We start from the raw sequence: 19,791 nt of genomic DNA on the forward strand, positions 1-19,791 counted from the left end.
GGTTTTATATTAAGACCAGTAAGTATGCTGGAGTAAGGAACTTTTCATGACATTCAGATGATGTGGCAAATCTTTCTGCTATTTAGAGTTTTGCTCCCTTCTCCCTCAAGTGGAACAATGACATGCTAGAGCATCTTATTTGAGTTTTGTTTTAAAACATGTTTCTAAAGATCCCGGTAGAAACATGCTGCGGAAGTAATGGTGATAGGTACCACATGGTTTTGGATTTATTTTTGGTTTGTTTGGGGTTTTTTTTATTGTTGTTGTTTTGGTGGTTTTGTTGGTTTTTTTTTGTTTTTTGTTTTTTTTAATTCTCCACTCTTTTCTTGTTTTTAAGTGTTGGCAACTTGCTTTCATCTCTATGTATTTGAATTTGTAGCATAGGAGTAAAAGGTGCTTCTGCAAAATATGTCTAGGTCCTACACTGGAAAATCCTCCAAAGTACAGATATTACTGCAAAGGGCCATGCTTAAAAAAGGTAGTGGTGATGTTAATGAAAGGAAATGAGCTTTTTTAAACAGGATGCCACATGTCTCTATCTTGAAAGCTATTTATGGTCACAGTAAACTATATTATGACTTGGATGTAGTGCTGTGCCTTATGTTGGTGGTGTTGTTGCAGGTTCCATTTGTCAGCAGTGCAGAGAAGGAGCCACATACTCAGGTGCAGTAATATCTCCCAACTTAGAAACCACTAAAATCATGCGAGTTCCTCACGCTTTGTCAGTGTCCGACTGCATCGCAGCGTGTTGTGACCTCTCTGGTTGTGACTTGTCCTGGATGTTTGAACGGCGCTGTTACATCGTGAACTGCCAACACAAGGACAATTGTGAACCTAAAAAAATTGAAACTGTCAAGTCTTACCTCACTTTTGTGCTGAGGTCTTCTCAGAGGCCAGCTTCACTGCTAGGGTTTGGGCAAGTGATCCCAAGCATGGTCCACTCTGTAGGACTCCAGAATAAACCATCAGAGGAAGTGAGTAGCCTGAAGAAGCTGTCTCTGCTTGGCAAAGATCCCAGCCTTGAGGAGATACCTGAATACATTGATGACTATAAAGAGTTGGAGCAGGACCCCTTTCAGGTGGGCATCAAACACGAGCAGAAGGACAGTATGGATTATGCTGACTGGGGCCTGATAGTGGCAGGTGAAAATGGCTTCAACGCTTCCACGGGTGATAATGGAGATAACCAGGAAGATTTTGCTGAAGAGAAAGGGGAGGCTGGGAAGGTGGAAAGCTTTTTGAATAAAAATAGCTCTGAACTGACTTCCGTCAATGAACACTCCACAGAGAGGTCATCCCTTCTGGAGATTACACCACTCCCTGGGAAGACATTTGAAAGGGAAGCAGCTGTTCCACTCCTTGCGCAACCTGAGGATGCTTTGCAAAAAGAGGTACGTTTGCCCCTAAGGAAGCAGGTAGAGTATTGTGAGGCTACTTGGCAATTATTTTAGTTTTCAAATCTTTGAAAATCTTAGGTTATTGCTTTATAATATTACAACTCTCAAATGACTTACAGTTGTGTTACTGTATAGAAGAGTAGAAGAGGCTGAAGAGGGTAAAATTGTCTTAAGAGGGACGTGAATCACTAAAGGATTTTTGTTTTTTTCATCAGGATAAGGAGTAAAGTTCCTTTTAGGGCACTGTGAGTTTTCCTTGAAAGTGTACAATGAGTGAACCTGGACCTGGTGTTACAGTGGTCTTCACTTCTGACCCCTGCTGACTCACTGGAAGAAGTTAGCAGAGCAGTACTAGTAGACCCTCTGGTATCCAAAGGCCAGGATCAGGGAACATAAGCTCATCCATCAATTAAATTAGGCCTGCTTCCTGGGTTTCACGCTGCCAATGCACAGTGGTGTTACAGGTGTAAGTGCTGAGTTAATTTTTATAATGCTTTTAAAACATGAGAGGGGCATGGAACTTATAGCAGTTTTGGACCATGATGTGCAGCAGGATAAAGTGGATAAGGTGTTTCTGTTCTCAGAATCCTTGAGTCTGATAATTAGAAAAATAAGTTAATTACCTAAAATCAAATACGTAAGTCAGTATAAGTAAGGTGCACCTGTTCCCTATTTATGTAAGGTGCACCTGTTCTCTATTTATGCCAACTAGTTTGATCAGTTGAGACTAAAGGGGCCTTGATTTCTTAAGAACAGGGTGGGTTCAGTTGGAAAGTTTAAACAGGTTGTAAATTCAGTATTCCCTGGATTTGATTCCCTTTGCCAGAGGAAAGAGGAAATTGATCAGTTTTAGCTGACTTGCTCTAAATACCACAAGATTTTGTAACTAGCAAGTATCTTTTGCTGTAAAAATGGTAATTTGTTGTTGTTACTGTAGGGAAGTAAAATGCAAGCAAATAAGAAAGTTGCGTGAAGTCTGTGACAACTGCAGTTCTGGGAGGGGATGACTGATGTGTGGAGAGCAGCAAGTCATAAGAAACAGATAAAAACAGATAAACAGATAAAGATTTCAGGTAACTGGAAGGTGCCTCTGGTCTTCATGGTGGATTTAAGACATCCCAATACCTACTGGGAGGGCAAGAGAACAGGGCAAAAGCTGTGCAGAAAGTTTCTGAAGGTTGTTGATAACTTCAAGATGCTTTGAATTGCTTCCCAGAGTTGATAAGGAGAGATTCTGCTGGACCTCACCCTTGCAGGAAGAAAAGGATTGGTTAGGGATACAGGCATGAGGTAGAAGCTCCTAAGAGGGGCAGGAATAAGTGAGGAAGCAGGGTCACTAACATGGGCTGCAGTACAGCAGTCTTTGGCCTGTTGTGGGATCTGCTTGGAAGAATTGCAAGGGAGATTGCCCTGGAGTTAAGCGGGGGCCATGAGAGCAGGCTGCTTTTTGAGGACCACCTCCTGTAGAGTCAAGGTAGCCTGTGACTTCTGTGACTGACTAGGTTGGTCTGGAGTGTATTGGCACAAGTGAGAAGAGATTAGAACATGTCTTCATGTGTATGGAAGAACACTTAACAACAGAACGAGTGCTGTGGCAAGCTGAAAATTAGGTACTGCTTCTGCAAGCAGAGTTGATGATAGGAGACTTGTTTTTAAAAGTTCCTACCATGCACACTTCGAAATGAGCATAAGTAACATGGGTGTTTAGGTGAGAAGAGTAGATATTGGTCGTTTTTTTTCTTAGTATGCAAAAAGTATGTATATATGTACATATGAAGAGTATGATACAAAAGTAGACTGTCACTGCTAATAAAATTTAGAGTGACATTCTGTCAAGCACTAGCGGTACAGTTAGCTCTAACACAGGGCAATAGCTGAGCTAAAATATAAAGGACATCCAAGCACTGCTATACTAAACTCATCTCGTATATTTCCTTCCATCTACAAGGGGAAACTTACAAGCATCTTTTAGTTGCTGCCTGTGTAGTGTGATGGCAATCAAGCCACACCAAGAATTTGCAGTAGCTCTGTGCTTCACCATGTTTGTGCACTTTAGGTGTGCAGTAAGACTTGAAACTTCTTTCCATTGCATTTTGCTGTCTAATGGAAGACCCATTTGCATGGTGCTAATCTTTAGCCAATTGTCAGGGTCCCTGCTGAATGAACTGCCTATATCTTGTGCCTTAAAGGAGTCATAAAACTTCGAGTTCACCTAAACTATGTGTCAGAGTTGAGCAAGTTTGTTCCCTGTCTCAAAGGGATCATTTGAATACTATTTTATGAAAGTTGAGATTTCACATCCTGCAGCAGTGATAAATATATATGGCCAAGCCTACTTTGTAGATCTCTGCTTTGATTTTCCCACCCTGGCCAGAATATAAAGAATTAGCTTTATCTTTTTACACTGACTGTAGATGAGAGTTTATTGTAAAGTGAAATGGAGAGAAATCTCCTTCTCGCTGGGACACAGAGTCATTTTTGTGTGATCTTTATATTATGCTAACATTATGCTAGCACTGCCACTGAAATTCCAGTAAAAAGGCTGAGGAATGAGATTGCTGCTTTCTGTGCAGAAGTGATGAAATGCCAAACCTGGGTCAATCTTTAGCCGCAGCTGATAATGATGCTGAAGAACTGGTAAGACAAGTGTAGTGACTGGGACGTGCTCTGTGAGCAGAGCTGTAGAAAGCATGTTAATGGGATAACATCAAAAGCTGTTCATGACATGTATTGAGAAATGGCTCTAAAGGCTCGCTATTAATATAAAGAAAGAATCTGGGGAAGCAGAAGGCTTTCAGAAACTGCCAAAGTTGAAGCGACCTTTGTGTCCTAGGTGGGAATTCCTTTGAATTTAGACTTATATGGAGAAATGGAGATGTTGAGTGGTTTTAGCAGTTTTCCCTGACCTTCCCAAGAATCAGCTTCAGTCCAGACACATCTCCTCTCCCCTTCCTGGTCCCCACTCCCCTTCCTTTCACTGCAGATTATGCTGGGTCTCTTTGGTGAGGAAATAGGTTGCACAGGAGGTTGGGGTCAGTGCATGGCAGTCTCCTTTCTGCTACTTGTAATTTCTTTCTCATTCCTGCCACTGTTCCTTCCTTTCTTTTTCATCTGCACTGGTGTGGGCTTCTCTGTGGGTCTCATTTCCCTGGGAGGTGGCATGGAGTGCATGTTTCCACGAGGGTGTCTCCAGCCCTGTGCGCAATACTGTTTGCTTCCAGATGTTTCCTCTCATGCCTCCTGTTGTGCATCCCCCCACATCCCCCCATATCCCTTGTCCACAGTGGCTATTGCCCTTTTTTGACTGGGTTTGAGAGGTTACAGTGTTGATGCATGGTGGCTTGATTCCATCCACTGCCAGACTGACTGGGACCATCAGGGTGGCCCCTGCAGCCGGTCCTCTGCTACCTAAGCCCTGCCAGGTATGCCCAACACAAACTTTCAGCTTGGCTTCAAGTTTTTCTGGTTTGGGAACTTTACTTGTGACCCTAGTGAAATAGAAGCTGCCTGTGGTGTATTGTGGTTATAGGATTTCCTTCTTATGTGTGTCTTTCTCCAGCAAGCAGGCATTTTCATCAAATCTCATATGGATTGTTTAGCACATGTTTGTGTTTCCTTCTGAAAAAAAGTTGGTTTTTGAAAACCAAATTTTGTTATGAAGGAAATCTTAAATTTTTACCCTGGGTTAAAAATGCTGAGAGGTCTCCAGATAGTTTTTGCATTGGTATATAATCCAAGCAACCTCTCAAACTGTTGTGGTTTTGTATAGGTTATGAAAATGTGAAGGTCTTAAAATCACGCTTGCTATGAAGTTTAATGAATTGCTCTGTTTATTGCACATTATATGTTTTCCTATCATCCTCTCAATTCTGCCACAGCAATTCTAGGTCTCTGTTCCTGGATCTGTGCTGACGCACTCCCTTCTGTAGCTTCCAGACAAAGCTGTTTTGACAATCCAGACAGAGCAAGGTGGCAAAAATGTGATTCCCTGATTCCCTCCCTTCACAGTCGTCAGCAGGATGTGGTGTCAGGTGCTGTGTTCTTTGAGCAAGCACCTGCACAGAGATTTTAAACTGGCAAACCCACCAAATACATACCTCTGGAGTCTGTGTCCTTGGAGCATCCTTGTCATAAATGCAGTCAAATGCAGAGAGTTCTGTATGTGATTTGGGAGAGAGAATATGGGGTTTGTCGCTTAAATGAATCACCTGACTTCTGGGTTTACGTCAGAGTTCAGAGGGATCTTATGGACTGTCAGCCTCTGGCAGCTCAATAACATGAGTACATTCAGAAATCTGTACAGAGTATGTGCTGTGCAGCTGCCGAGATCAGAAACCTGCAGTGCTGCCCATCCTGGAAGTGAGATATCTGCAAAGAATTAATTTTCTTTTCACAATTTCTACTTAAGATTTCTTTTTAAAATTTCCAGTTAATTTCCAGTTGATCTGCTAAGCCAAGTAAGGTTTTTAAGGTCTTAGCCAGAGTCTAGCTGCTTCTGTGTTGATGCTGCAATGTTCCAAACATTTGCTCAATAGATAAGGCCTGACTTAATTCTTGTGCTTATTGTATTTGCAGGGATAATGGTGCATAAATGCAAAAAGTCAAAATGCATAAATCTCTACCTAAGAAGCCTTAAAATGGCTGACAGACTCTGTGTGATGGTGAGCCTTTTAGTGTCTGATTGGCTTTCCTTCGGAATTCATATTTATGACTTAGAATGCAGTTGAATAACATAGATGTTCATCTCATGTTTTGGCTTTGTTTCACTTTTGATGCCTGCAGAAGCTGAGCAGTTCTGTCTGGTTAAAAATACATTGACTTGATCCATAGAGGATGTGTGAAACTCCTGAAAGATCTTTTGGTATTTAGATTTACTTTTATTTTGAAGTCTCTACTTCATGTTATATGGCTGTTCTTATTTTCTGTTGGAATTCTCAAGAGATTTGCACTCAAGTCAAACCCAGGAAAATGAAGGATGTGGGCCCTCACCATTGGTGTATTTGTATCGAGCAATAGTGGCTGTAAAAATGGGTAAAAGCAAACAACCCACAAAGTTCCTACCATCAGAATTGCCTATCGGACTCACTTGCAGAAAGAATTCTTTTCTTTCCTTTAATTTTCACTTCCCAAGCTGGAATTTAGGTTAATCTTGCCCTCCACATCTCTCTCAGCAAATCTCTCAGTAACAGTTTCTGTCTGAGAGCTTAATTTCTGATGTTGTCCCTGCTCCAGTTGTCTGCTGTCTGCTAACATTTTTACTTTGTCTTTTTGGCTGTGACACTGCTTCAGACGTGACAGTGTCACAGGGCACCTTTTTGGATTGCAGTGTCTTGCCTAGGCTTACTGACTGAAGTGATGTTTGGTGCTGCTGCAGAAAAGGCACCCTGGAAAGGTACGTTTGAGGTGACTTTGTCTCCATCTGTCCTACAAAGCCATGATGGCTGCTTTTCAGCTGCTAGATTAGCAAAGGATGAGGAGATGAGAGGAGAGAAACCACAGAAAGCTCAGAAAAGTAGACTTCCCTCAAATTCAGGAGGCAAAAAACCACTGTGCTTTGCCCAAGTGTGGGAAGAAAATCTTTTATAAAGAGGAGGGGTAGACTGAGTGTGTAACAGAGGCCTATCTGGAGGAAAGACCTTTTGTCAAGATACAAAGCAGGATGGGCTTGAGGTTCTCCTTGTGCATGATGCTGTCAAGGGGGAGATTCCTGAAGGCACTACTTTAGGAGAGCTGCAGTCCCTGATCCTGCACTCAGTGTCCGGCTGCTCAGAGAGTACTGTCTCCATATGGAGCAGAGCTGGAGGTGTGACCACAAAGGTGCTTGTCTTGTCTGTGTTATAGACTGACCCAAAAGTGCAGCTTTTGGTGTTGTCCTCAGCATCCTCAATGATGGGCAGCCACAATCCCTGACACTGCACAGGGATTTATTCTCTGTGTCCATTGTTGAAGGTTGAGATGGAGCTGCAGATGACTTCCGTGCTCTGTTTTCTTGTAGGCTGGGAAGGAACAGTTCCTGGCATTGCTTTCACATTCCTAGCTCCACAAGGAGCTTTTTCTCCTGTCCAGAAGGCAGGGCTGCTCTTGTTTCCTAGGGAGGCAAACTGCACAGGGAAAGTAGAGCACCTAAAATGTAGGAGTAGAGAGTTGGGACTGTTCAGCCTTGAGCAGAGAGGGTTCAGGGGATTTTACAGATGTGTGTAAATAACTCTTATGGGTGTGAAGAAGATGGAGCCAGGCTCTTTCCAGTGCTATTCTGTGGCAGGACAAGATACAATGGACACAAAATGAAACACAGGGAATTTTATTTAAACACTAAACCCCCTTTTTTTTTTTTTTTCTGTGAGGATGTCCAAACATTGGAGGTTTACCATAGAGGTGGATTCCCTGTCCTTGGAGATACTCATAACCTGACTGAATTTGGTCCTGAGCAGTCTGCTGTAGCTGACCCTGCTTTGGGGGCAGGGGCTGAACTGTACTATCTCCAGGGGTCCCTTTCCACCTCAGCTGTTTGTGATGTTAGTTGTACACTTTGCCAACCTTTGTAATCCTATTCTTCAGTTAATAGACGATGTACAAATAATAGTATTTTGCTGTATTGTATCCCAAACACAGTAGCCATAACTGGAAAAATGCTTTTCTCATATCATTAGATCAAAAATAAGTCTTAAGAGTATTAAGGAAAACCTGCTGTCTCATTGAGGGTGTCATTGAAAGGCAAGATTAACCCAGTGCTGAGTTATTTGTGCCACACTTGCCATGTCCTTTGCGGCAGTTCTGATTTACTAACAAGGTGAGGCAGTGCTGCTTGATGCATGAAGTAGAGACATGTAGGGTGTTATATCACTGTTGAGGGAGATAAAAAAGCATGAGCAAGTTGTGTACTGAGCAGATGTAGTAAGAAACAAGAACTCTCTTATGTTTGGGTGTAGCACAAAGACAATAATACCACATTGACTTTCTGACATTGGCTTTTAAATGTTTATGACTGTATTTAGACCTGTTGTACTGATTTTTTTTTTAATATTTTGGTAACTGGTAGCATTAGTTGTGTTCCAGGTTACCTCATCACTGCTCTACATCTGAAACTTGGAAAATCATTAGCAATTGTTACAAAGCCTGATTGGAAAAAAACCCCCAGTCCTTGTTTGATGGGTATTCTGTACATGAATAAAATCTCCTAGTAACATAAATCACTAGGGTCATCCTATATGCTATTAAAAAAACAGCAGACCTCTAAATCTAGAAATGTGAAAAATATCTCACAACCCTTTCCCTATAATTCCTTTTTTCAGGTTGCTACACCTTCCTCTTCTTCAGATAAACCAGATTTCTCCCCAGGTGTGTCAGAGAAAACCCAGACTCCCACAGTGGCCCCAGAGAATGCCACTGAAGGTGGGATCATGCTACTTCCCACTAATACTGCATCATCTGAGCCCATGCAGCTGTTCACACCACCTGCTACTGCTGCTAAAGCAGGTAATGTTTCAACAGAGATGGCAATCTGAGGGGTACCTGCAGGTTGGACAGAGGGTGAGGGTGGCTTTTCTACTGTCAGGTTTCCAACCTGTTGTCAGTAAGAGCTCATTCTTTATCCAAATGTTACATAATCCCACTTTAAACCTGTAGACCAAGAGTAACACTGCAAACCCCAGATCCTGTAGTCACTTAATTCTGAGGCAAAACCCTGACCAAGTCCACCATTAGTGGGAAATGACAACTCAAGGACATACATCAAAGTAAAAAGCAGAAGTAAGACGTGTTTTAAAGGTTTTTGGGTTTTTGGGTTTTGGGTTTTTTTTCATTTGTTTGTTTGTTTTTTTGTTGTGGTTTTTTTGTTTTTTTTTTTTTTTTTACTTTGTACGCAATACCTGAAGCTTTCTGGGGTTTCAGAATAGTCTCTTCTAGCTATGTTGTTGTTTTTGGTGTGACACTTCAGACCATTGCTCCCTGTTAGAAACTCTGCAGTGGAAGCCTATCCATAGTTGCCTGATACCATGCAGCAACATAGGTGGAACCTGAGGAAGCTCAGCCCTTAACAGTGGAGAACATAGCCTCCAAATCCTGGGGAAACAAAATTTTGCTCTAATTTCAAAACTGTGGGAAAGCTTATCACACTTACGGCTGCAGAACAAATGGTTTTATTTTGAAAAGAACTTTCAACCACTGTGTCCTCTGTAGTCATGCTACATTCAGTGTGTATGTTCATGTATCTCCTTTCTCCTGCTGAGTTTCCTGTCTCCCTGTGCATACTGACAAAGAGTTAGGAGGGCCACAAGAAGCAGAGAAGCACAGATGTGTGTTTTTCTGCACTCCTAATGTACTGAGGGATGTGGAGAGCTAAGCCCTTTTCTTCCTGGTAGAGAAAGTCTGGTTTGGGACATGCCCGACACCCTCTACCAAAACGCAACCTGCCAACCAGGATAGCAATAGAAGGTAAGAGGAAGACATAAGCTTCAAGAGATTCCTCTCCAAGACAGTGGATCATCATTACCACTGACTATTGACTAGGCAGCTCTTCCTTCTCCTGTGAAGGAGGAGGTTGAAGAGGACCCAAAAAGGAGTTTGGAAGAAGAAGCTGAAGAGAAGGTTGTGATGAATCTCACAGTAGGTACTGCTTTATACAAGGATGCTTTATACTGCTTTTGCCTGAAGTTCATGTGTTCTCAGCCAGACTGTCTGGAAAGTCTCAATGACAGTCCCTCCTTCTCTCTTTTGGCCATCACCCTCTTCTAGCCATTTTATTATCATCACATGTGAAGGTTCAAGTGCAAACCTTTGCTCCACAGGTGTGTAGGGCAACTTCCACGATCAATTGTGAAGCCTTGGGTGAATTTAAGTAGCAGTGACAGAAAGTGTGTTGTCAGTGTCTTCATTTCATCATTTTTAGACCCATCAGCTGTCACTGCTGAGTAGCTTCTTTGGCATCTCTTCTGAGTTTGTAAGTTGGACATTTAGACACTAGTGAATGCTACCTTCTGAGAACTTTTGTTCTGTGGCTTCCCAATATTAAAAGGAAGATATTTGAAACATTTGAAATACAGGACTAGTGAACATTCCCTAAGTTGTGCTTTGGTATATTTCTTCTGGGGAGTGTTTTTGTGTACTTTGGCATTTTTTGAAAGAGAAAAATTTTCACAGACAAGGACTGGATAGCAGGTGGATTGAATGGGCAGTTCAGATAAGAAATAACCATTTGCCCTGCTATGCAAGTAGATTTTTTAAAAGGAACACAAAGTGGACATTGGAACCTGCCTTACAAGTGCCACATGAACATGGAAGTAGTACTTCTTGGTGAAGAAAAGTGTGACATTGGAGTTCTACTATGATTTTTTGTCTTCTGTAACTGTGTTTTTTTAATTCCTGCACTTCCAATTACTGAGAAAAATACATAACTCTTTATGCAGAGCATTGTTACCTCTGATATGAAGGAAGAATGAGAATGCTTTTCTCTGAAACAGAAGTAGGGAAAATGAAACGTAATAGCTGGAGAAGAAAATAAACTTTTGTTTGGTACAAGGTGAAGGAATCGCGGTCATGATTAAATAGATCATTATTTTATAATGCATTAAGGATTTTTTTTAATTATTGCAGCCTGTTCTCTCTAGAGTACTTGTCAAATTTTATTTAATGCATTGCAAATAATATTTGAAGGTAGTAAATTTATATCACTTCCATCTGTTATAACAATGTACTCATCCTGTCTTATATGCAGTTAAAGAACTTTCTGTGTCTGCTGGAGATAACATACAAGTGATGTTACCCAAAAATGAAGTTGAACTGAATGCCTTTGCTGTCCCACCACCATCTACAGGTGAGTTGAATGCGTTGGTACACAAGGAGATGCATACACTACCAACTTGTGAATGCAGACAAGTTCTGAGTTTTGTGAACATCCACCACTTGGGATAAAACGATTTTTCTCATTTCTAATACTGCCTCTTTTGTGGCTATAACTGCAGAGAGGACTTCTTCTGTTGGATTTTAAAGAGGAATTGTTTTTTAAGTGGCTTTTCCTTTCAGAACCTGAACTCATTAGCCAGATGGTTCAATAAAAAGCCTGTAATTTCTACCAAAAGATGATGTGGCCTAGTTTTTAGCAGCTTGCTGTAAAGCTCAGGGGAGGTGGGAAAATAGGTTTTGAATGCAACATTTGCATTAAAACTGCCAGCTTCTGCACTGCAGTAGCAAGTATAAGATGTTTCGTAAGTACCTATGTAAAATATGTTGGCTTCACATGAAGCTGGTTTTTGTGAAGAAGTCGATTATTTGTGAAGTCCATTACATCCTTGCTGCTTTACCAAGCTGGAACACACTGGGAGTTTAACATGTGGTCATACTGCTTCATTTTACAGGCTTAAGCAGTAGCAGTCATGATTTCATACCGTAGCATTTCATCTGATGAGTGGCAAACTTGATTTCTTTGTTTTCTGGGCTTGTCTTGAACACAAAACTGATTGTTCTTATGCTGTGTTATTGCTCTTAGAAACAGCCTACACCTATGAGTGGAGTTTAATCAGTCACCCTGCTGACTATAGTGGGGAAATGGAGCGCAGGCACAGCCAGACTTTGAAACTCTCTCATGTAAGTGAGCTGTAAGCTCAGGCTCAGTATGTTTGTGTGGTCCTTTCACAGAATTGTAACCTGTGGGGTAGGGCACCTTGATTCAAGGAGTTCAAATGGCTTCAAGCTATCCTGAGTCTCTTCACTTGTTTGTGTCACCAAATTTATGCCAGTATCCTAAAGTGCTATAATATTTTCTAAGATAAAGCAAAAACTCCTCAGTGTTTGCTTCATATTCCCCACCTCCAGGCAGTGGCTAGTGGCCTGTTATGTATTCCTTTATAAAAGTAGTTTGAGGATTCAGACATCCAGATTTACTCTTTTGTGATATGATTGTCAGATGTAAGCATACTTTTGTATAATTCAACACGTAACCCTATTTGTTCTGTATTTGTTTCAGTTATCAGTGGGACTTTATGCCTTCAAAGTGACAGTTTCTGGTGAAAATGCCTTTGGTGAAGGTTTTGTAAATGTCACAGTCAAACCAGGTAAATCAGTTGACTGATGTAATAAATTTCTTCTTCTTCACAAGTACAGCATACTTATCAAACAGTCTCTCAGCTACTGTTTGTCAAGGACATCTGGCAGTCCAGTCATGCTGATGTGTTTCATATCTTGATGTCTATAAGGGGTATTAAGAAAGTAGAGCTAAGAGTCCTGCTCACTGTGTTTAAGTGCTCTCTAGTCTTTCCCCCTCAGGCAAAGCCTGAGATATCATCATGCCACCTTTCCTGGTCCTGTTGTCCAGCTAGGGACAGGAATCATGTGCTCTATCTGCAGGTTACAGTGCACGGCTCTGATCTCAATTACACCATGTAGGAGTACTGCAGTGGAACATTGCTGTGTCAGCACGCTGCTCATCAGTAACCTCTTCTTTGCCTTGTTCAAAAAGGACAGCAGATGCTGCAAAGCTGTGTGTCCTAGATTTAATCACTGGGGACTATTGATCTGTACACTTAACATTAGTTTTTCCTGGGCTTTCACTAATATTTTTTTTCTTCCCCTTTTTTCTTCCCCCGCTATCTTTCTCACAGCAGTCAGAATTAACCAGCCACCTGTTGCTGTTGCTTCACCCAAAGTGCAAGAAGTTTCCTTGCCTATAAGTTCTACCTTCATCGATGGCAGTCGTATGTACTGGACCACCCTGTGCTTATATCCTATATTTTTAATATACAGTTACATTATTGTTTGTCAATTTCAAGTGAAATTTCTTATTCTTACTCTTCTCAGAAGTTCCCTGAATAATTATTTATTTTGGGAATATGTGTCCAGTTATAAATTATTTCAGTAAATTAAAAAATTATGAAACACAACCTTGCACGTGGAGATTGAGATGCAGTGTGTCAGAGACTGCTGCATCCAGACAGCAGCTACTCTTACAGCTTCTTCCTGTCCTGCCCAGAGAGCCTCTGTGCCAGTACAGCTGGGGCCATAGGAGAGAGCTGTCAGATAGGGTGTGATGAGGTGTTGTAACTATATCCATAACTACTGAGTGCAGACAAGTCAGAATGTGTAGAGTCTGAGACTGATTTTTTTTTTTTTTAATTCATGTGTGTGAAGAATTGTTTAGATAAATCATACCAAAGGTAACTTGATATGACTCTATGGTTAATGAAGCTTGTTCAATTATACTTGTAGAGACAATTGTAGAAAACCAGTTAGGGATGAATGTATGAATGACTTAAATATTCATTCCAGCAATTGCTACAAGAAACTGATGTGTTTTTCTTTAATGAACGTAGAAAGCATAGATGATGTGAAGATAGTGAGTTACCACTGGGAGGAAATTAAAGGTCCCCTGCGAGAGCAGAAGGCATCTGCTGACACACCTGTCTTGCACTTGTCTAACCTTGTTCCTGGAAACTACACCTTCAGGTACCTGCATAATTATTTTCTTGGGGGCTTATCTGTGATGTCAGCTAAATTTTCTTTTTTTTTCTGTGCTCACATGTATCTCCTCAAAGAACTTAATTTTTCTTCTGCATACTGTTACTCTTCATTTTGCACAGTGAAGAAATATACAGAGTGGTTTTATCAAAAAATGCTTGCAGTGATCCTTTATAACTCAAAATTACAGAAAGGAAGGTATCATAAATTAATTATGTCCCCGCTTCCAGCAATAAGAACTGTGACAGACTAATATTTTTTTTTTCCTAGCCTAGAAGTTGACTAGTGCCCTGAATGAAACTACGAGTCAGGCTGTGAAAGTCATCCTCTCAAGGGTGGTGGCAGACAGAATAATATTGGCAGACTGGTCCTCACAAGACATTGTTATGCACTGATTTTACTAAGAGTCATTCTGTTCTTTATAAAAGCATTTTCCTTTCTACTGGTTTTCTCCATTTATGCATTGTTGAAGGTGAGGGCTGCCCAGATAGTGGAAGCAATGTTTGTGGTTCAAGGTGCTTTAGTAAAAATCAGTCCTTTTTCTGAACTGTTTAACTTAAAGCCCAGTCTGTACAGAGGCAGACTTCCCACTGACCCAGCTTGGGTTCTTTGACTGTCAGTGGGTTGCCTGTCATCAGTAGATTGTTGAAGCCAGCATACATGTACATTATGCTTCACATAAGTTGCACGAAAAGTTTTACAGCTTCTACTTCTTAATTCTATATTTTTTACTGAAATTGTTCCGTATCAGACAGTAGCAGAAATGAGTGTTAATTTTTTTCCATGTTAAAAAGGGCAGAGTCTGGCTTACAAGCAATGCTTCTAAGTGTGTTCCTAGGGAATTAAGAAGTCAATTGTTGCATCTCTGCACCTTTGAGGGAGGCTGACTTACCTGAACAAAAAGTCCAGTGCCCTTTATACACATGGATGCGTGCCCATTGCAAAATGTACGTATTCCCTAATGTCTGAGGTAATGAGCACTAGTTTTGTTTCTGCTCAGGTTCCCTTCCATGTGGTCAACTGTATGCAGTTCTCATAGCAGAGGTGGATTACAGATTAATTGGTCATGTTTGAAGTGCCTGCAGTAGTTTCATTTTAAGATTATTTTGTGCTTCTGAGAGGCAGTAATGTCTGAGGTTTTTTTAAACCTTGTACATTTTTAGTTTTGTAACTTGACATTGATATTAAGCTCCATTAAAATTAGTAATGATGTGCCACAAAGAAATAAGAAGTGAGGATCTGCTGCTGTTCTATAAGCAGAGCTTCTGAACATCCAGAGTAGTTTTAGATATTTCTCTGTATTGTTTCACTATAGGTGATGAATAAAATCCCTGTTTTTTTACTGAGAACATTTCTAAAAGAATTGGTGAAGTTGCCATTGACTGCAGGTAAAGGGATTCAGAATATCTAGGCTTTTTTTTTTTTTTTTTTTTGTTAAGGTTGAAAGTTGTCTTTGTAAAGTTTTCTGAATTTCTTTCCTACCTTAGTTGAGGGATATGTGTCGGAAGCAGAAGTTCATATCATATAATCAGTGGCTTTTGTTTAGGTGGTGTTTGAAAAAGTGCCAGAAAAAGATTAATATTTCAATTTAGAAGTTGGCAGAAGTTCATCTTAACAGATACTGTTTTTCCTGTTGTAGACTCACAGTGATTGATTCAGATGGAGCAGCCAACTCCACCATTGCATCTCTGACTGTCAACAAGCCAGTGGATTACCCACCTATTGCTAATGCAGGACCGAATCAGGCAGTCACTTTGCCCCAGAACTTCATCACACTGAATGGAAACCAGAGCAGTGATGACCATGAAATTGTCAGCTATGAGTGGTCACTTAGTCCCAAAAGCAAAGGCAAGGTTGTAGCGATGCAGGTATGTGTATTTCTCCTTTCACAGAACTGAAAAGCTCTTTTATCTTTGCCTCTAACATGAGCAAGCACATACCTAAGTAACTGCTCAGAAGCACTGAAGTACCTAGAGTTATGTTATTATTTTTTTGTTTTTCTCTCACATGTATTCAGCTCTTATTTTAGATACTACTTTTAATTCCTTTTCATGTATATATATATATATATATATATTTATATATATATATATATATACACATATATTTAATTATTTGGGGCCAAACAAACTTGCTTGTTCCCTGGTGATTTGGAAAGACTTCAAGATCACATTGACTGTCCTTGAACCCTAGAAGCTGTTTCACAGACTGCTATCTTTTGAGGCTCTGGGCAGGCTGAGGAGTTATAGGAGAATGTAAGGATAGTCATAATTTTCTTGAAACACTTTCTCCTGAAGAGTAGAGCTCAAATAGAAACTTCATTTTCTGAGTGAAAGATGACAAGACCTTTTGGCAGTGTTTATGCAGCCATACTTTGTGATGGATTTTTATCCTCACTAAAACATGGGTTTCCAGTGAGGGCTTACAGAATTTATTCTCTTATTTTCATGACTGTTTCTGTTGTTGTTGTTGTTTTGGTTTTTTTTTTTAATCTGAGAAGTTAATAAATATTTTCATTGGATTTGCATTTGTTAAGTTGGAGATTCTTATAGCTCTGTAGGCGGTTGAAATAATTAATGTAATGAATCCAGCTGAAACTCAGGAGCCATTTTTTATGAGACTTGATTTCTGCCATCTTGGCAAATGCTTTAGACCTTCAGAACTGAAAAGAGATCACTGCAGATCTATTTAGGAAAGAAGTAATATTATTAATGCAAGACTACCGTGTGGAGGAAATTAAAAATTATGGAAGGACTTACAACATGATGACTTTTTCTGATAATTCACCAAGACAAAAGCTTTCCAAGAGCACCCAAGCAAACTGAAATGGTAGTTTTTGAGAGCTGTTCAATCTTAAAGCAACCTTTCTGAAGGAGGGGAATGACTGCTCGAGATATCCAATGGATTCACTGGGTATTTAATGTGGAAATGGAAGTACATGTTACAGTTTCTTTTTAACTAGTAATCTTTTTAATGTGCCTGAAGCTGAGGATCACAGAATCATAGAATGGTTTGGGTTGGAAGAGGAATGGAAAATCACCTTGTTCCAACACCTTGCCATGGACAGGGATGTCACTCACTAGACCAGATTGTTCAGGGCCCCATCCAGTTTGGGCTTAAATAGTTTCAGTGATTGAGTATCCACAGCTTCTCTGGGCAACCTGTGCCAGTGCTTCACCACCTTCTGAGTAAATAATTTCTTCTAATATCTAATCTAAGCCTGCCCTCTTTCACTTTGAAACTATTCCTTCTTGTCTTGTCACTATCTGCCCATATAAAAAGTCCGTCTCCCTCCTTTTATAAGCCCCCTTTAGGTACTGGAAGACTGCAATGAGATTTCTCCAGAGCCTTCTTTTCTCCTGACTGAACAACCCAAACTTTCTCAGCCTTTTTTTGGAGAGGTGCTCCAGCCTCTGACCCATCTTCATGGCTCTTCTTTCAACCACTCCAGAGGATGTTGGTCTGTGGTGTATTATATGATATCCACTGTTGGAGTGCAATGTAACAAGTACCTCTGCTGTTTAGTTAATCGTTTATCAAGTCTCTGTTCTTATTGTCATCTTTATCCAAAAGAAAAAAGGAAAACCAAACCTATTTGCATTATGATTTGGTGTTCCTCATATGAGAGATGCCACAAATGTTCATTTCATTAGCAAAAGGACCTATAGCTGGGCCCAGTCATTTTATGACTTCTATAGGTATCAGCAAATGCTGCTGGAAGAGTAAACTCGGAACAGAGTTGTCTTGTTTAATATGGGGTTTTTTTCCATAACCCTATTTGTCTGGCTTCAAGTCAAGTTTGGTTTTGCATTTAACAGTTTTTATAAGTACTAAAGGATGTCAATATATTTGTTTTTAAAATACCCCTAAGGAAATAGAATGAGCTGTAGGAATTTTCATCAGTGTTTAATTTCCTAATTGAGAATGGTAGTGTTCCATATGTTTCATAATTATTGTTGTGGAGATGTGGTGTATGTAGTGGTTATACCAACAGAAGAAAGTAGGATTTATTGCCTACAGATATTTCTCTGGGTTGGTAGGAAGAGTTGGAACTGTGAACACATTACCTCTGTGCACCAAGTTTTAAACCTCCTCTGCAAGGTGCATAAACTCCTTTCTCAAACACTGTCTTTATGACTTAGAGCAGTTCTTTTTCCTTACATTTGCCCTGCAAGACCTTTCATTACCCACAACCATTTCTGTTGCATCTCATGCTCTGTCCTTGCCAATGCTGCGAAGGGAGTGCGGACGCCGTACCTGCAGCTCTCTGCAATGCAGGAAGGAGATTACACATTCCAGCTGACTGTGACAGACTCCGCGCGGCAGCACTCCACAGCCGAGGTGACACTGATCGTGCAGCCTGGTAAGTCAGTGCAGGCACGTCTGGCTCCCTCAGGGCTGGCCCAGCCTGGTGCCTTGGCACTGTTCTCCAACACCTCCTCTCCCCACATTGTACCACTGATATGGAGCCCCGGTGCCTGGTACCTCTGGATCCAAGGACTTGTCCACCTCCATTTTCTGTCAAAGCAGGCAGTTAAGTGTAGAATCAAATGCAGAATCAAACAAAAATCCAGGTGGTGATCCTGAGGGCTCACACCAGTCTGGTTATGTAAGGCAACAGAGGTCTGTTTGAATCTGCTTTTAAAACCCAAATTGTAGCACTTGAGTTTTAATGCCCTACATAGTCTGTTTTGGAAGCTGCTCAGAGTGTCAATCAGTGCTTTACTCAGTTTTCTTACTGTTTTGCAATTCTCCTGCAAGCGTCCTTCTGTGATTTGAATTCACTTAAACAAATTGTATTGTGTTTCCCAGGAAAAAGTGTCAACCAAGGACTTTTCAAAAGCTGCACCTTTAACATGTTTATTTGGGTTTGGGAGACAAATGATGAATAAGCCGAAATTATCTGGGCCTCATGTGATTTTTTAATGCCTTTTGTTTTTCACAGTATGTTTGCCTTTTACATCCACAGTAGCCTTTTCTGCCCCTGCACAGATCTCACATTCCACCACGAGGAAATGTTTTATCTTCCTGTTGCTGCTTAATATACACCTTTTGTAGATGAACCCTTCTGGGGCAACTTTACGGCAGTCATTCACTGCAGAAACAAGAACATGAATTGGAAGTGTGGTGTGTGGTGGTGCCTTTTAGAACACGTTATATTGTGGCGTTAGATGCTATTGCTGAAGTCAGGCTCATGGGTAAATGAATACACAGGAAAATGGTAGCGTTGCCAGTTTTACCATGTCACAAAAGCAGAGGCTGAAAGCAGAGTAACAGGTTATGTTTCTTCACTAAATTCTCAAAGGCTCTCAATTGGCATTAACTTAGTGACCTTGAGCAGCAGACAGAAGGGGGTCAGTATCTTCTCTGAGGGCAAAGAATTGTATTTGTCTGGGAGGTTTTTAAAGGGGTGGACTGGTAGAACCAGGAGAATACCCCACCACTCACATTTTGTGACATTTCATATAATGCATTGAGCATGCAGCAAGATTTTTGGGAGTGTGACTGTGCCTTCAGATAGGACTATGAAAAAGGGAAGTATTTGCTGTGGGATTTGGGATCCCACTTGCTGTTGGATTTGGCTTGCAGCAGAGCAGACCTCCCACCTGGTGGCTTGTGCATGTCATACTTGTGGTTTGTACCTTTTGAGGCAATATATAAAAATTTTATTAAAATGCCCTATGTAAAATCTGATTGGCAAGCCTTGCCAGTGACTGCCTTGAGAATGTCATATACTAAATATTAATTTTGCAGAAAATAACAGTCCTCCAGTAGCAGTGGCTGGCCCTGACAAGGAGTTGACCTTCCCAGTAGAAAGTACTACACTGGATGGAAGCAAAAGCCAAGATGACCAAGGCATTGTCTTCTATCACTGGGAAAATATCAGGTATTGAAAGATTTTACTAATCCTCAGTAAAATAGAGAACAAAGTGAAAAGGATTGAGCC

At 40.7% G+C, this 19,791-nt stretch overlaps 1 protein-coding gene across 2 annotated transcripts in view; it reads left to right on the top strand.

Moving 5' to 3' along the window:
- The first annotated feature begins 686 nt into the window (after positions 1-686).
- Positions 687-19,791, top strand: part of KIAA0319 (KIAA0319 ortholog) — a 30,999-nt gene continuing 11,894 nt past the window's right edge. Inside the window, exons 1-11 of one of the 2 annotated variants that reach the window (XM_041426745.1) lie at positions 687-1,391; positions 8,690-8,873; positions 10,353-10,358; positions 11,110-11,208; positions 11,881-11,978; positions 12,358-12,445; positions 12,992-13,084; positions 13,700-13,832; positions 15,484-15,712; positions 18,084-18,207; positions 19,599-19,731. In XM_041426745.1, coding sequence (XP_041282679.1) covers positions 702-1,391; positions 8,690-8,873; positions 10,353-10,358; positions 11,110-11,208; positions 11,881-11,978; positions 12,358-12,445; positions 12,992-13,084; positions 13,700-13,832; positions 15,484-15,712; positions 18,084-18,207; positions 19,599-19,731 — 1,877 coding nt within the window. In that variant the 5' untranslated portion in view covers positions 687-701. The remainder of the gene's footprint in view (positions 1,392-8,689; positions 8,874-10,352; positions 10,359-11,109; positions 11,209-11,880; positions 11,979-12,357; positions 12,446-12,991; positions 13,085-13,699; positions 13,833-15,483; positions 15,713-18,083; positions 18,208-19,598; positions 19,732-19,791) is intronic. The other variant, XM_041426746.1, reaches the window with a different exon arrangement.

This window comes from Onychostruthus taczanowskii, unplaced genomic scaffold (assembly GCF_017590055.1).
Source record: "Onychostruthus taczanowskii isolate IOZ18803 unplaced genomic scaffold, ASM1759005v1 scaffold94, whole genome shotgun sequence".
NCBI lineage: Eukaryota > Metazoa > Chordata > Aves > Passeriformes > Passeridae > Onychostruthus > Onychostruthus taczanowskii.